At 33.5% G+C, this 15,503-nt stretch overlaps 2 protein-coding genes across 2 annotated transcripts; both read right to left on the bottom strand.

The window, feature by feature from the left end:
- Positions 1 to 378: 378 nt before the first annotated feature.
- LOC125848384 (endonuclease 1) lies at positions 379 to 2,488 on the bottom strand. The gene is made up of 9 exons (XM_049528240.1): positions 2,290 to 2,488; positions 2,027 to 2,207; positions 1,826 to 1,933; positions 1,688 to 1,743; positions 1,500 to 1,583; positions 1,277 to 1,372; positions 1,057 to 1,121; positions 837 to 910; positions 379 to 746 (listed from the first exon to the last, which is right to left on the bottom strand). Exons 1-9 carry the CDS (start codon positions 2,404 to 2,406, stop codon positions 619 to 621), a joined length of 909 nt encoding a protein of 302 aa, XP_049384197.1. The 5' UTR covers positions 2,407 to 2,488; the 3' UTR covers positions 379 to 618.
- Positions 2,440 to 15,335, bottom strand: LOC125848385 (endonuclease 4-like). Its single transcript, XM_049528241.1, has 10 exons — positions 15,200 to 15,335; positions 14,966 to 15,102; positions 13,676 to 13,856; positions 13,247 to 13,354; positions 13,122 to 13,177; positions 11,910 to 11,993; positions 11,395 to 11,487; positions 10,788 to 10,849; positions 10,643 to 10,716; positions 2,440 to 2,902 (listed from the first exon to the last, which is right to left on the bottom strand). The coding sequence occupies exons 2-10, from the start codon at positions 15,077 to 15,079 to the stop codon at positions 2,784 to 2,786; spliced, it is 891 nt and encodes a 296-aa protein (XP_049384198.1). The 5' UTR covers positions 15,080 to 15,102; positions 15,200 to 15,335; the 3' UTR covers positions 2,440 to 2,783.
- Between the last annotated feature and the right edge of the window lie 168 nt (positions 15,336 to 15,503).

The raw sequence follows: 15,503 nt of genomic DNA on the forward strand, positions 1-15,503 counted from the left end.
AGTGGCAATTAATAATAATATCAAACCATATTGAAGTGACAACAATAAAACAAAATAAAAATATTATTAATTCAAGATGAACATAATATATATTAAATAATATATTTTAAAAATATTATATTACATTTAAAAATAATTACATATGTTAAATATTAATTAATGGTCTTACATGACAAATAATGTGTTAATTACAAAATAATAGAAATAATAACAAAATAATCAAAAAGTAAAATAGAGAGTGTGAATAATAATTCTCCAGCGGAGAAGAAAGAGTGAAATGGAGGGTGGTTGGAGAGCCAATTCTCTATTTTACTCTCCAAATATAGAAAATGAAGAGTAAAATAGAGATGGGTTGGAGATAGGATGCGATATATAGTATAGTCAAATATATAAATTACCATTTTGTATTTAAAGATAAAACGAGCTAAGTACATGTAATTACACTTTTAGTAACATATCTGTGGGTAATTACAATTTACAGGAATTTAAATACAACAATGAATTGTAAGACAGGTTAAATCAGACCACAAAGATGTGTCATCTAATTTAGTGTTTTATTTTATTTTGGTCAAACATGAATATGGTTTTTCATTACTATTTTATAAAATTATTTGGTAATTAAGTTGCAGCAACTGAATCTTCTTGTTGAGAAACTCCAAAAACGTTGTTTAAAAGCATGGCTAATCGTATTCCACCTTGTGCTACTCGTTTCATTACTATTGGAAGTCTTGAATTGAAATAATCATCTGCACAAATTAAAATAGATTAAATTTCAATTTATTAATTTGTATCCCAAGCATACACAATAAAATCGTAGACAGTCAAGTGAAAAATACCTGATAAAGTTTCACCAGCTTCAACACCTTTGTATCCCCATTTACATGCTATATTTATACTTTCCGTTGCAAACCTTGAAACATCACATCAACAATAAATCAATTTCTCAAGGACAAGTGCTTAATATCGTTATTTAAGTCATAGTCAAAGTATATATGTTTTTGTACGTTTAGTCGTTTCAAAATCAACTTCGATTTACATAATTGAGAAAGAACTCACTTGTTTACACAAGAAAATACATTGCCACATTCTCTCCAAGAAGCAAGATCATCAGACCAAATTCCCTGAGTATGTATATGATTTAACAAAATCAAAATTTGAATCGAAAATGTCTAATTGAAACAATTTATTAGTAGGAACTAAGGTGTTCAAATGGAACCTGACTTGGTTCGAATGTCTAAATGAAATATCCTAACAAGTTTAAGAGATTGACTCTTACGTCAGTGAAGTTTCCTTCAATGTCTTCTTCAAGGAGGTTTACATCCTTTGCATAGTAGTCTTTTGCAGCTGTTAGAATTATTTCCCTATCCCACACCTATAACATTATTTTTTTTTACAAAGGAAAACGTACGTCGTTAATCATCTTTTTTCTTACTATCATAGTCAAATTTGAACACATTAACTTTAAATCTTGGATCAAACTCGATAAGTTATATACTTACATGGTGCAAGTTTGATTTATGCCTAAACCAGCGTAAATCAATACTATTTCCTCCAGCATCACTTGTAAAGCCAACATGCATTGGCTGAAATCACCAAAACAACAAGGTAACAAGTTTTTCTGAAGAATAGTCATACGTTGGTTGCTATTATTTAACGTTTCAAACGCGAAAAAAATAGTGATACATACTTGATGGATATCTCCCATGAAATGTGACAAGAACAGCAAGGCCTCTGTCATATTATCTGTAATTATTGACAAATTATATGGTATCATAAGTGAATTACCCCCTTACAATATAAGAAATTTACTATTTTTGATTCTTACATTGACGATCGGAAGTTCCCTCTCTGTAATGAGAGAGTTGAGTAGTAAAGTTCTGAATTGCACCAGCAACACACATATCCTTCACTCCATGTTGATCATGACAGTCCCCTTTTCATCATACAAAAAATAATTATGAATTATAGGATCTAATTGTGAAAAGAGAGAATAAATACATCGAGTTTTTTGATGCATTTGACTTACTTTCATAATCAAAGTTGCAAGCTTTATCTGGTGTATCAATGAAGTGTAGAGGGCTTGTCCATTTATACTTATACCAGTGGCGGACTTGATCCGGCCACACGCAGAGGGCCGATAAATCGCCGTTAACATAATCCGGTAACAACATCTTGACTGCATGAGCTGCCTCATCATTCAACAAGCCCTGTTTCCACATGCAATAGTTCTTATTATTTGAAGCCAAAAAAAAAATACATTTTTCAAATAAATTCAAATAGAATATATACCTGCGCGATTCGACATGTCATCATATGGCCCTCTTTGCTCCATGCTTCAGCACCATGATGGTTGATAAAAGCAAGACAGAGAAAGAAAATAATGCTTAATGAAGTTAACCTCAACATCCTCAAAGAAGTTCTATAACTTGACAGGTATCAAAAACCAGAAGTGTCCCACCAAACTTGGGCTTGTTCTATATATACAAAAAATGTTGAAATGGTTCTTGTTGTGTACAAGTTGAAGATTCCTCTTATCTTAATAAGTAAAATAGAGGTTGATTATCCATAAAAGCAACATACAGCATATTCCAATATGATAGCAGCATCTATCATATGTAATAATGGACTAGTTTTGCATCTAAAGTTACATTTTATTACACCTTTTTAAATACAATAGTTGACTTATAAGTCACTTATGTAGGCTTCAGTTCTTGGCGTGAAGGGAACTCCCAAGTTATAATGGAAATTGGATACATAGAGTGGTTTTCTTCTGCAGTTTATCTTCACTGTGCAGCAACTGATGGGTTTTTAGTGAAAATTCGGTTGAGAACTTCAGCCAAGCGGACCCCACCTTGCGCCAACCTCTTCTCCACAACAGGAAGACGAGAGAGGAAGTAATCGTCTGGAAAACAAACAGATAATGGAAGATTAATAATATATTGAATATAAAAAATACCAACATACCTAGTGAACCCTACAAAGTGGAGACCTTATCACTACCTCGTGGAGGTAGAGTGGCTGTTTTCGAAAATATATTGAATACGATTGGGTTATATTTTGTGATGCACATGGAGGCTTCTCTCAATGTTAGCTAGTTATTGTTACACACAGAACATAGCAGTACGTAGCTTGGCTTTCCATATATATTTTATAGGTGGTTGATTTGTAGGGAAGAAATGTTAAGAAAATGGATCCAACCAAGGGCAGAGCAAGATCATGTAAACAATAATGAAGAAAACTAAATTACATATATCCACGTCAGTGTAGTTATTATCAAACAGGCAAAAAAAAGCCTTGCCAGCATCACGTAACAGTATGTCCAATAATGGGTTGATATTACAGCATCTCGAGCTTAGTCATTACAGAAAACAGCATAAATGAATGTTTTCTTCTGAATTTGGTTTTCTCATAGTTAGGGGTCGTTTGATGTGAGGGATAAAAATAATTAATTAGTCATGGGATTAAAAAATTTGTTTCTTATTTGGTTGACATGTTTGGAATAACTTATGGGATAAATTATCACATATACATGGTGTGATAAGTTATCCTAGGATAACTAATCCGGAATAACTTGTTCCCAATCAAACAAGTCACAAAGAAAAAGCTTCCCCTGTTGACACTATACCAAATGTCGACTAACTTAAGATGAATTAATTAATTTTATTTTAAAAAGGTGAGCCTTAATTTCCTTAAATACCTTTTCTTTGTCAAAATTCATACCTCTTTAATAAAATAAAAAATTCTATTTTATATATATATATATATATATTATTTTTCAATTCTACTCAGATTATCCAATAAAAGAATTTTTTATAATTAAATAATTAACAAGAATAAAAGATTTGATGACTTGTTCTAAAACAAAATGTGTTTTCCTCCTAGCATCCAATCAGTTTTCCAAAATAACTTGAACTATTCTATAAAGATGTGTCATTCTTGATTTCGTCATGTCTTTATATCCCTTTTCTATCTTTGTGAGTACTATAAAAGTCCATTTTTTTTTAATAAAATAAGTTTGAGCTGTTATCAAATCCTTACTCTTGTTCAAATAATTTGATTGTCCCTATTCGTTCTAGTTCAAGCGTCATTAAAATCTTGTCTCGAGTCTAAGACTTTTTAATTAATTATTATTTCAAAAAAAATGTTTCATTAAAACATAGTTAAGTCCTAATGTCATCATCATCCTATAGGGAAATATGAGCTCATATGGAAAGGGAGACAAGAGACCAAGGAATGATCAATCACCTTGGTTCATGATATTGGATTAGGCCCCGACAAGGACATGGTATGAAAGTATGACGAATTATAGAAAAGGAGTGGTGTTCAAACGCTTGAGATTCTTACGATGCCTCTTGTATGTTGGGCCACTAAGAGATTTGATAGAAGCACTAATTCATTTTTGGGATCTGTTAAATAATGTATTCCATTTTTTAGACTTTCAACTGACCCCCACTCTGGAAGAAATAGGTGTATTCATGGGAAGGGGTAAAAATCTTCACGAAGAAGAGCCCATGATTCCAAAATATGTTAATGGTAGAAGATTTTTGGAGTTGTTGTACATCAATGAAAACGAAATAGGTGGTTGCCTTGATAATAAATGGGCTCATTTAGAATTTTTATACAAAAGATATGGCCGAAAAGATGGGTTCGATTTATATGGAACGAAACTCCATAATGCTAGGTATCGCCTGACCTGGGAAACACATAATTATGATGCCTTTATAGTAGCTTTTTGGGGATCATGGTATTTCTAAAAAAGGGAAGAAAGATCAACATAAATTTAATTGCAGTTATTACAGCTTCTGACAAAAAGCCTAACATCACCCTTGTACCTAGGTTCTAGCAGATATTTACCGCACTCTAACAAGAGCAAGAATGGAGAATATTATTTTGAGGGATGCAATATTTTACTGCAAATGTGGATGATTAAGCACATTCGTTATTACCCTTAAGTAGTGAACTTCAAAATAGAATGAATACGTTGGGGCTACAAGGAAAGAATTAAAGATCAAATTTTTTCAAAGGGCCTTGAAGCTTGGAAGAAATACTTCAATGCTCTGACAAAATGAATTATCATTGGTTCCCAATAGACGAGGTGACATACATGTCTATCGTCCTAATGGGTCTTCAAGATGTCCAGCCTTACTACATGCCACTCAGAGTCATGCGGCAATATGATCGACGCCAATTTTTAACCTACCCAAGATCTCTTTTATGGATATAAAAAATATTTAAGATTTGGGGAGAATGAATATTCTCAAGTCCCAACGACAGGGTGGAGGATCGCGACAAGGGTGAGGTGGGCCACTCATACTTAGTATGGTTTCATGATCAACCCCCCTAAGGTTATGTCAAAAAGATCGGTAAAGGGGCCCATAGATCGAGAAGCGAAAGTTAGAATCAAGAAAGCTCTACTCGAGGTTGAAGAAAATAAGATCTACTCTCAATGTCTTAACTAATGATCTAAAGAATGTTAAAGAAGAGTTGGCCCAACATGAGACAACATTGGAAGCTAGAGTTAGGTTGGTTCAATAAATGGTTGAGAAGGAACATCGTTCTACCATTCTGACCTTACAAGAGGACTTGGGTATTATGACAAACACTATAGAGCAACAACAGGAAAAGTTTAAAAAAGAAAAGGCCCAACTCATATGCGCACAGTCTAAACTTCAGAATCAAGTAAAGGCTTTTATGAAACAGGAAAGAGCAAAGCATTTCACTGCTTATCAAGCAAGCAAAGTGTGAGATTGAAAGAAATCAACCATTAGTTGAGCAAGATGCACTTCATATTCAAGAGCTCCAGGAACAAGAAGAGAATGTTACACATCCAGTTAATACTACTCAACATTGGTTACAAAATTGTCACTAAAATATGAATGAGGCCAAAGATTGAGTACTTCAACTCAAGGATACACTCAATGAAGTTTATGGTGGTTATCTACATCAAAATAATGAGAGATCAGGCCAACAAACACGTGCTCCGCATCTACCAAAAGTATTGGCTAAAATTTATTGAAGTCTTGGAGGCGATTGAGATCCGAAACACTTTCAGAAGAAATGAAAATAATTTAGGTGCTTGACATGTAATGTGTGATTAATATTAAAAAAGAGCTAAATTCTAACACATTTGTTTTTGTTTATAAAAAAAGTTTAAAGGTGGTTAAGCAGACATCTCAACCATACTTTACAAAGTCAAAAGAGAAAATGACCCACAAAGATGGAATAGAGTCAAACAATGAGATAGTCCAAAATTAGATGGTTTCACAAGAATCAATATCAGTAGAAGAAGTAAAGATGTTAAGACAACAAATGATTGAAATGGACAAGGTCCTCCATCTTCAATTCGTGAATATCTGCATACGAATATGCCATCCTTTATCCAAGTCTCGACAACGACAAGTGATCCAATTTATCCACCTAGATTTGGTCCATATGTGAACACATCTAATACTGTTGGAACTTCACGATACGCCTAATGAATACGCCCATTGTGGAAGTTCCAATAGATGTGTTAACATATGGACCAAATCCTGGTGGATAAACTGAATCACTTGCCGAGACTGGATAGGAGATGACATATTCGTATTAAGATATTTACGAATTGAAGACGGAGGAACTTGCCCATTCATCCAAGCTACGTACATTTTAGCAATTTGTTATCTCAACATCCTTACTTCTTCTACTGATACTGATTCTTATGAAACTATCTGATTTTGGACTTCCTCATTATCTGATTTATTCCGCCTTTGGGGGTCATTTTCTCTTTTCCCTTTGATTTTGTATAGTATGGATGAGATGCTAGCTTAACCACAAACCAACCACCTTTAAACTTTCTTTATAAACAAAAACAAGCGTGTAAAAATTTAACTCTTTTTGAATATTAATCATACGTTGTATGTCATGCACCTAAATTATTTTCATTTCTATAATATCTTCTGAAAGTATTTCGGATCTCAATCGCCTCGAATAAATTTTAGCCAATACTTTTGGTAGATGAGGAGCGAGAGCACGCGTCTGTCGGCCTGATCTCTCATCATAATGATGTAGACAACCAATATAAACTTCGTTTGAGTGTATCCTTGAGTTGAAGTACTCAATCATTGGCCTCATTCATATTTTCGTGACAGTTTTGTAATCAATGTCAAGTAGTATTGACTGCACGTGTCAAATTCTCTTTTTGTTCCTAGAGCTCTTTAACTTGAATGTGGAGTGCATCTCACTCAACTATTTGTTGATTTCTTTCAATATCACACTCTTCCCTAATAAGTAGTGAAATGCTTTGCTATTTTCCTTTCACGTTCCATAAGCCTTTACTTGATTCTAAAGTCTAGATTGTGCACATATGAGTTTGACCTTTTCTTTTTTAAACTTTTCCGCTGCTCCATAGCGCCCGTCATAATACCTAAGTTTTAAAGTAAGATGGTAGAACGACGTTCCTTCTCAACCCTTTTATGAACCAACCTAACTCTAGCTTCGAATGTTGCCTTAAGTTGGGTCAACTATTCTTTAATATTCTTTAGGTCATTACTCATTAGTTAAGACATCCAGAGTAAACCCATAATTTTCTTCAACCTCGAGTTGAGTTTGTTTGATTCTAACCTCAACTTTCGTTTCTCAATCTATCGGCCCCTTCACCGACCTTTCTGACATAACCTTAAAGGGGTTAATCATGAAGCCATCCTAAGTATGACTGGTTCACCTCACCCTTGTCGCAATCCTCCACCCTGTCGTGGGGACTTGAAAGTATACATCCTCCCCAAATCTTAAATATTTCTAATTTCCTTAGAGTGATCTTGGGATGAAACTCATACATGAATTCCCGCATATCTTTATTAGGAGGTAAAAACTAGCGTCGATCAAATTGCAGCATGACTCCGAGTGGATACCTCGAAGACCCATTAGGATGATGAACAATAGACATGTATATCACCTCGTCTGGTGGGAACCTATAATAATTCCACACAATCTTGTTAGCGGTTAGAGCATTGAGGTATTTCTTCCAAGCTTTAATGTCCTTTTGGAAAATCAGATCTTTAATTTTTTTTTCCTTATGGCCCAAATGTAATCATTACATTCTACTTTGGAGTCCACTATAAAAGGGTAATAGTATATGTATGCTAGAACCATCAATTCAAGGGTGATATTAGGCTTCTTCTCAGAATTTGTAGTGACGACAACTAAATTTATGTTGATCTTTCCTCTCTTTTTTGGAAATACCATGATCTCTAAAAAAGCTACTATAAAGGCATCATAACTATGCGCTTCCTAGGTAAGGCGACACCCACCATTGCAGAGTTTTGTTCCATATAAATCGAACCCATCTTTTCAGTCATATCTTTTGTATAAAAATTCTAAATGAACTCATCAATTATCAAGGTAATCACCTATTTTGTTTTGATTGATGTGCAACAACTCTAAAAATCTTCTGCCATTAACATGTTCTGGTATCATGGGCTCTTCTTCGTGATGATTTTTATCCCTTAAAAGAACGATGAAGTTTTTAAAAAAAAATCCAATCAAAGTAACTATTTTGAAAAGGGATTATTTTATTTCAGAGTCACCACTTGGAATTGAATTTTGGTGTTCAAGTCACCTAATTGAAATTCCTAATAAAAAGAAAACTCTATTTTTTATTAGTCTACGAAATAAAATTTTGGGTAAGGAAATTATGTTGACCGAGAAGAAAATATTAGACACCACTCGAGCCTCGTGATTTTAACACGGTCGCTTTATTGACTATTTGACTTGACTCAATTTTTAAATATATTATACTCATATGCTTAGAAATTACTTTATGTCCCACCTTCTTTGATTTATTTTAAACTTGCGTTAAAATTTGTCTTATTTTATTAAAGAGTAAAAAAAGCTATTTTAGCTATGATCTTGATAAACTCCGATGAAAGATCAAAATGGTGAACAAAGTTTGAAAAAAAATTATTTTTTTACAGTAAAACAATTTATTTATTTTGTTAGTACAAGTAGCAATCAACATTCATAAACCATATCTACTCTTTAGTAACTTGTTTTGTTCTAAAAAAGTAAATAATATTACTTAAGAAAAGTTACTGTATTTACTTATAAAATTACTTAATAGTGTAAAATATTTTGTATAGTGCACAAAATTTAAATTCTAAGAAATTTATACTATAAAAACAACAATAGGCTCAATTGAATATGCTCGGGCAATGACGGAATGGATTGGAAATCAAAACAAACAAAAAAACTAGCTTTCCACGTTAACTTTAAAGTTTAGTAACATTCTTCTTTAAAGTTTAGTAACATTCTTTAAGCTTAAAACTTCATGTCTTGGCATACTTCAATAATCAATAATCAATAATCAATAATCAATATATTCATTTTAAAACTCACAAATCATAGAAGCAGAGAAACTATATACATGCATTAATGATTAATCATACTCCAAAATAACAAAAAATAATTATGCATAAACAATACAAACACATGGTAAAATAAATTTTTAGTTTCTTTCTCCTGTATCTTCTTCCTTCTTCTTTTTTTGTTTGTGTTTTCTCTCTCATTGTAGTGTATCTAACTCTATTTATTTACTTTTTACTTTCCTCTTTGACAATGAATCTCTAAATAGAATTTATATCTCCTTTCTCTCTTCTCATGAAGTGCAAATTAACTCCAATTTTTAAATCCATTTATAAGGTTACAAGGCGGCCAATTTTAATTCTGGCAGACCTAATGTCTTATTTACTAATCATGAAACATTATTTAAGAACATTGAAAACACACATCTTAAATAACTCAACGTAAATGATCCAAACATACAATTTATATAGATTTTTTAAAACAAACAGGTAAGGGTGAAAACGAACCTTCAAATTGCTTTCGACTAACAAAGGAAGGTAACGTACAATCTACAAATTTCCAAATCAGGTCCACAAACTCGAAACCGCGAACAATAACTCGATTCTCGGAACACTCTTTTCCCAAACTCTCAGATTTGCTCTCTGCTTTCTAACTCTCTTCTTCTTTTTATTAATTTTTCTATCACGTTTCTTCTGCTCAATTTCTATCTCTTTTGCTTATCAGTTTTTTTTTTCCTCTTGCTCTCATTCCCTGTACTCGTTGTTGTTGCTTGAGTATATACAATATTGGATGTATAAATTTGTTGCAAGGGATAAGGGACGTGAGAGAGTGAAAGATTTTCTTCGTTGAGGTTTTTACGGTTGAAAGTGTGAAAAAGAAACGTGAGGGAGTAGGTAGTTTAGTTTAGGTTTACTCTTTCTTTTCTTTTTTCCAATTTTCAGCTTTTCTTCTTTGAATATTATAAATATATCAATACAAAATTTAAATTAATTAATTCTAAATCAATTAATATATAAAGTGTTAAATAATCAGATTAAGAAAACGGATAGTAACAAAATAATAATAAAGTTACTATCTTTTCCTATAGTTTTCAAATATTTTAAACTAAAATAAGATAATATCTAGTTTAGATCACAATAAATATTTAAATACTAAAAGAGGTAAAATTTTAGCTTCGGTAAAAAATTAGGTGTTCACACTAATCTAATTAAGAGTGTTTTCCAATATAACAAATTTATGAAGGTCAAGCACATTGTTCAAATAAAAGCTAGAAAGTGAAAGAAGACTACAGATGATCAGGTTTTACCTGTTAAAGTGCTTCCCGGGGTTGCATTTCTGTAGGCAAACTTGCAGGCCAAACTGATACTTTCAGAAGCATATCTGTAAAAACGAATTCCTCAAAATAGTGCATTGTTTTTATATATATGTAACGTATGAATATCAACACTTACGGGTCAGGACAAACCATCTCCTTGCAACTTTCCCAAGATGGAACATCATCGGACCATTCATCCTATTTCCAGATACAAGTACATTAGTTACAAGTGATTATGGGAATACAGAGAATAGAAGAAATGACAGGATGCACACGATTGTTTTCTCCGCGTCTTGAGAAGCTAGTGAAATACACATACTCAAACTGAAAGGTTTTAAGCTTAACAAATTCAGGAGTTAGTGCTATCTATACATCCGAAACAAAAAAAAAAACTTGCAGAAAACTTGCAATGATATTATTGAAGAAAGATTTTCTGCATAAGCTAGGAAAAACAATTTGTTACATCTTGCTGGACCAGAAAGTGGAGGAATCCATGTGAGGCAGATTTTTGACTACGATTTCAGAGACTCAGTTATGCTAAGAGCACAGTAATATTTTCTTTAAGAGAACAAAAGAGAGTGAGATTCTTTCCAATGAGCACTGTGGCTCTGGGATGATGAAATCCTCCCACAATATTCATGCATCATTTAACAATTTCCAACATCACTTGAAGAATTGTAAAGTTCATACCTCTAACAAATAGATATATAATACTGTGTACGAAGAAATCAACTAAAACTTACAGTGATGTTTTTCAGAAGAGCTTGTGTCATTAACATTATATCAGATTTGTAGTATGTCTTTAACGCAGATTCAATAATCATGGTATCCCATACCTGGAAAAGTATAAGTCAAGAAGTTACAGTGGCTGTTTCTAATAGATATCTGATTTATGGATGGTTAACATTAAATAAATTAATGTTTCAAAATACACCCCTTCTCTTGTACGCATACAGTTTAAGATGTATATACTACTTCTCAAGTATTGTTTGACAGGTAAAAGATAAGAGGTAAACATGCTCAGAACTTGCCTTTTGTTTTCAAAGTAGAGAAAAGTGAATACGTAATTTGAGAGTTAAAGAGGGTATTATCTAAATATATTTCAAATGAAAAGGACTATAAATTATAGACACTTTGTATAATTAATGGTAACATGAAGTGAATAAGTCTGCTCGAAGATGTTACACTTAATTTTGTTTAGTGATCCAAAAGAATGAGATCAGAATGAATTGGACTCAAAAAGAAACGCACAACCTACATGGTGCAAATTAGTCTTCCTCCTGTACCAACGAACTATTATACTGTTTCCACCAAGATCTCCAGTGAAACCAACATGAAGAGGCTGCACACAGAAAACAAAATAAGATAAAACTGAATAAACCTTCCAGGACTTCCATTTTCTTTTCCTGATCAACACTCAAATTTAGATAGTAAAGAAACATCAAATATATGCTGTACACGCTTTGGATTTGATGAAGTCTGTCTCATGATCATATTTTTTTAATCATTTATCCTGTCTTGTGATCATATTTCAGACAATCACACGACAGAATAAAAATATACAACTGGTTAAATAAAAGATAATTGGTGAGACACGCAAACACACACATAAAAGAAAAAAAAAACTTGTTGTGTGACCTACAGGGATTGGAATTTTTTTTCTCAAAAATCCGCCTTATCAGTCACATGCTTCCCCAGACATGCAACTTTTATAAGACCAGTAGATGATTGAAACAAGGTCTAAAACAACTGTTTGTGGAGGTTCTAATAAAAGTAGCTGATCACTTGAGTACAAGGTTCAGGTGTCATTGAATGATGGAAGAACTTAATCTATTAAACTAGACTGGACCTTCCTAATTCATGTCCAGCCAAGCACAATGCAGGTAATAAAAGAGCTCCTTTGGTAAGAGAAGCACAAAACTACCACAGGCAGAAGAGTTCCCCTGAAAAGAATGTCAGCATATAATAACATAGTCCTCGCAGGACGAAATACCACAATATTTAATTCTGGATTTCCATAACAAAAATAAATTTGAAGTGAGTGGGCTTCCAAAAAGGCAAGGACATATATTTGGAGCATGGAACAACCACCCACTTAATCAGATTAGATCAGGAAAAGGAAGCATATTACTCAGAAATGATGGCATTTCTAATGGTTCAATTCCATGTCCCGTGGATAACTCCCACATCATTTATGTGTCAAGGTAGGCTGCCTACATTAGACCCCCTTAGGGTGCGACCCTTCCCCAGATGCAGGATGCTTTGTGCACACTGCCCTTTATTTTACTTCTATACCAGAGGCATAGCAGTATGGACGTTTTTATTTAAGACTAAAAGAAACTTATTCTTTAATCAAGTATTTAGGACTGAAGAAACTTATCGAAATAGTTCCAAACATTTATATGCAGACACATACATTTGTGTTTATTTACAGTTACATACACCAAGGTTCCAGAAAAGGTGAGCTGACCTGATGTACGTCACCAACAAAATGAGACAAGAACATAAGTGCTTCAGTCAAGTTGTCTGTCACTAGAAATAATTAGTTCCAGTCCAATAAATGCATCAATAACACAGAGGGGCAGTCTTCCTCACATTTTTCTGAATTTAAATCATAATATCCCTGTGAAAGTTGCATTGAGTAGTTGTATATTGCTCCCGTAACACACCTGTCCTTGAGCCCATGCCCGTCATGGCAGTCTCCTATCAGAAAGTAGACCAAGGTTATTAATGGCTCAAAGCTAAGATACAAAAGTGCATTAAAAGATGTATCTTAATATGCCATATCAGGGTTTATCGTTATAACAGAAAAAATGTCAACTATTAACTACTGGATCAAGTGTGTGCTGCTACTTTGCCTTCAGTGCACCAAGTAACAATAGGAAATGCAGACATGAGCTAGAAATCTTTTACCGTACTTCTCTTTTCATTTGATACGTAGGGAGTAAACTTGATACCAAAATGAATAGCTAACATGAACCAAGAAGTTTTTCTATAGAAGCAATTATATGTAGTGTCACTTACGGCAATATTTGTAATTGCACAAGAAATCAGGTGTATCTACATAATGTAATGGAGAACTCCAGCGGTAGTGGTAGTGGCGCCGAACCTCATCAGGCCAGGAGCAGACAGCTGCAAGATCACCTTCGGCTTGATCTGGGAGTAATGCTTTGACTGCAGCCAAAGCATCTTCTGTTAGATATTCCTGAAAGACCCAAGAGATTCACATAAGCTTCCAAAGGAAGAGCTCGACCAATTTTTTATTTTTATTTTGTCAGTACTTTCCATATGCTTGCTTCCACTCAAAGAAAAATATTAAAGACTTCACCTAATTTGATAAAATCTGTCAGAATCACAAAATATGTCCACCATAAGAAGTTTCTGGGAATGTCTCAAAAGGATTTCAAGAATCTTCCTCCAGTACTAATACATAGATAGACACCTTAACTTGTCTTCAACTAACAACTAAACACTCCAACTTTGAGGATGCACATCTAGATACCATAGCTCGTTCCACTGTGTCAGTTGAACACTCCACCTTACAAAATGATCATCCAGACACCTTCAAAATTTATGTGCCACATTAGCATTGGGTGTCCACGAGACTCAGTAGGGACGAGTTGAGGTGTCTAGATGTACGCTACTAAAGTTGAAGTGTTAACTTGCCATTTGACGCCATATTTGAGTGCCTATCTATCTATGTATTATGCCTTCATCATTTGAAGCACACGAAGACTATCTATTTTAAAAACATTATGATTCGATGTAACTATATAATTGCCAGATCAAGTTACCTACTACGTAACGGATAGTACCATGAGCTTCCAAGTAGTATGTCTGAGTTTCCATCAACAACAGTGTAAGATGGTGTTTTCTACAATGTCCTGCTGTTCCAGACTACTACTACACTCTTTATATTCAGTTGTAGCCACAACTTTAAAGCATTAACGAATGAAGGAAAGTCTGCCTTTTTTTTTCTCTATTTTGCTATTTTCTTTTCTATATTTCCTTATATCTTTGGTTTGGTTATTGAGCACTTGCTCATTCCATTTCGGGTTGGTTATGGAACAACTATACGCTACAATTCTGCCACAAATGCACATCCATAAAACCCCTCAAAAGACTTCAGCCAAGGCCAAATAGGAAATCAGAATAACTAGTCAACGCAAGTTCTTGCAAGCAACTACATAAAGATCCAACCTTTATGAATAAACCCATAAAAAAAGATCAACATTAAACACCCCATTACTCCAAACACTCAATCTCCACAAGAATTTACTCAGAGAATTCAAAAAAAAAAAATACTTCATTTACCTCAGCAATTTTGCAGATAACATAGTGTCCTTCTTTCCCCCAACCAAGAATTTTTTGAACCATCATCAGAACAACAGCTACTCTTACAAACCATTTGAGCTCAAATCCACCCATCTTTTCCAATCAAATTACACAACCTGTAAAAAAAAAAATCAAGAAAATGATTCTGTGTAGTTTAAAGGTGCACATACAATACAAAAAGAAACAACATATTTTAAGAAAAATAAATTGTACCAGTTGCTAGGGGTTCTTTTGGTGGTTCAAGATTCAAGAATGACAAGATTTTTTGAGGTGGAATAAACCCTAGAAATGGTACTGAACTGAAGAGTAATAAGAATCAAAAGTTGTTGAATTAAGAAACGCGGTAATTTCAAACTTCTATTATTTTAATACTAAGATAATGTGTATTTGGTAATCAATTTCAATCCTATACTACACATGTCAGTTTGGGTATGGTGAAAATAAAAGAAATTTAACCCAATCCTTTATTAGTACTTGGCAATTAGGTACACTAACCTAAAATTAAGGAAAAAGAATA

The sequence above is a fragment of the Solanum stenotomum genome, chromosome 12, assembly GCF_019186545.1.
Source record: "Solanum stenotomum isolate F172 chromosome 12, ASM1918654v1, whole genome shotgun sequence".
Taxonomy (NCBI): domain Eukaryota; kingdom Viridiplantae; phylum Streptophyta; class Magnoliopsida; order Solanales; family Solanaceae; genus Solanum; species Solanum stenotomum.

Coding starts and splice junctions, on each gene's coding strand:
- LOC125848384 (XM_049528240.1), bottom strand. CDS start 2,406: ATGTTGAGGTTAACTTCATTAAGCATTATTTTCTTTCTCTGTCTTGCT. Junction 2,208..2,289: donor TGACATGTCGAATCGCGCAG/GTATATATTCTA, acceptor ATGTGGAAACAG/GGCTTGTTGAATGATGAGGC. Junction 1,934..2,026: donor TTGCAACTTTGATTATGAAA/GTAAGTCAAATG, acceptor TATGATGAAAAG/GGGACTGTCATGATCAACAT.
- LOC125848385 (XM_049528241.1), bottom strand. CDS start 15,079: ATGGGTGGATTTGAGCTCAAATGGTTTGTAAGAGTAGCTGTTGTTCTG. Junction 13,857..14,965: donor TTATCTGCAAAATTGCTGAG/GTAAATGAAGTA, acceptor TGGGTCTTTCAG/GAATATCTAACAGAAGATGC. Junction 10,850..11,394: donor CTCTTCTGAAAAACATCACT/GTAAGTTTTAGT, acceptor ATCTGGAAATAG/GATGAATGGTCCGATGATGT.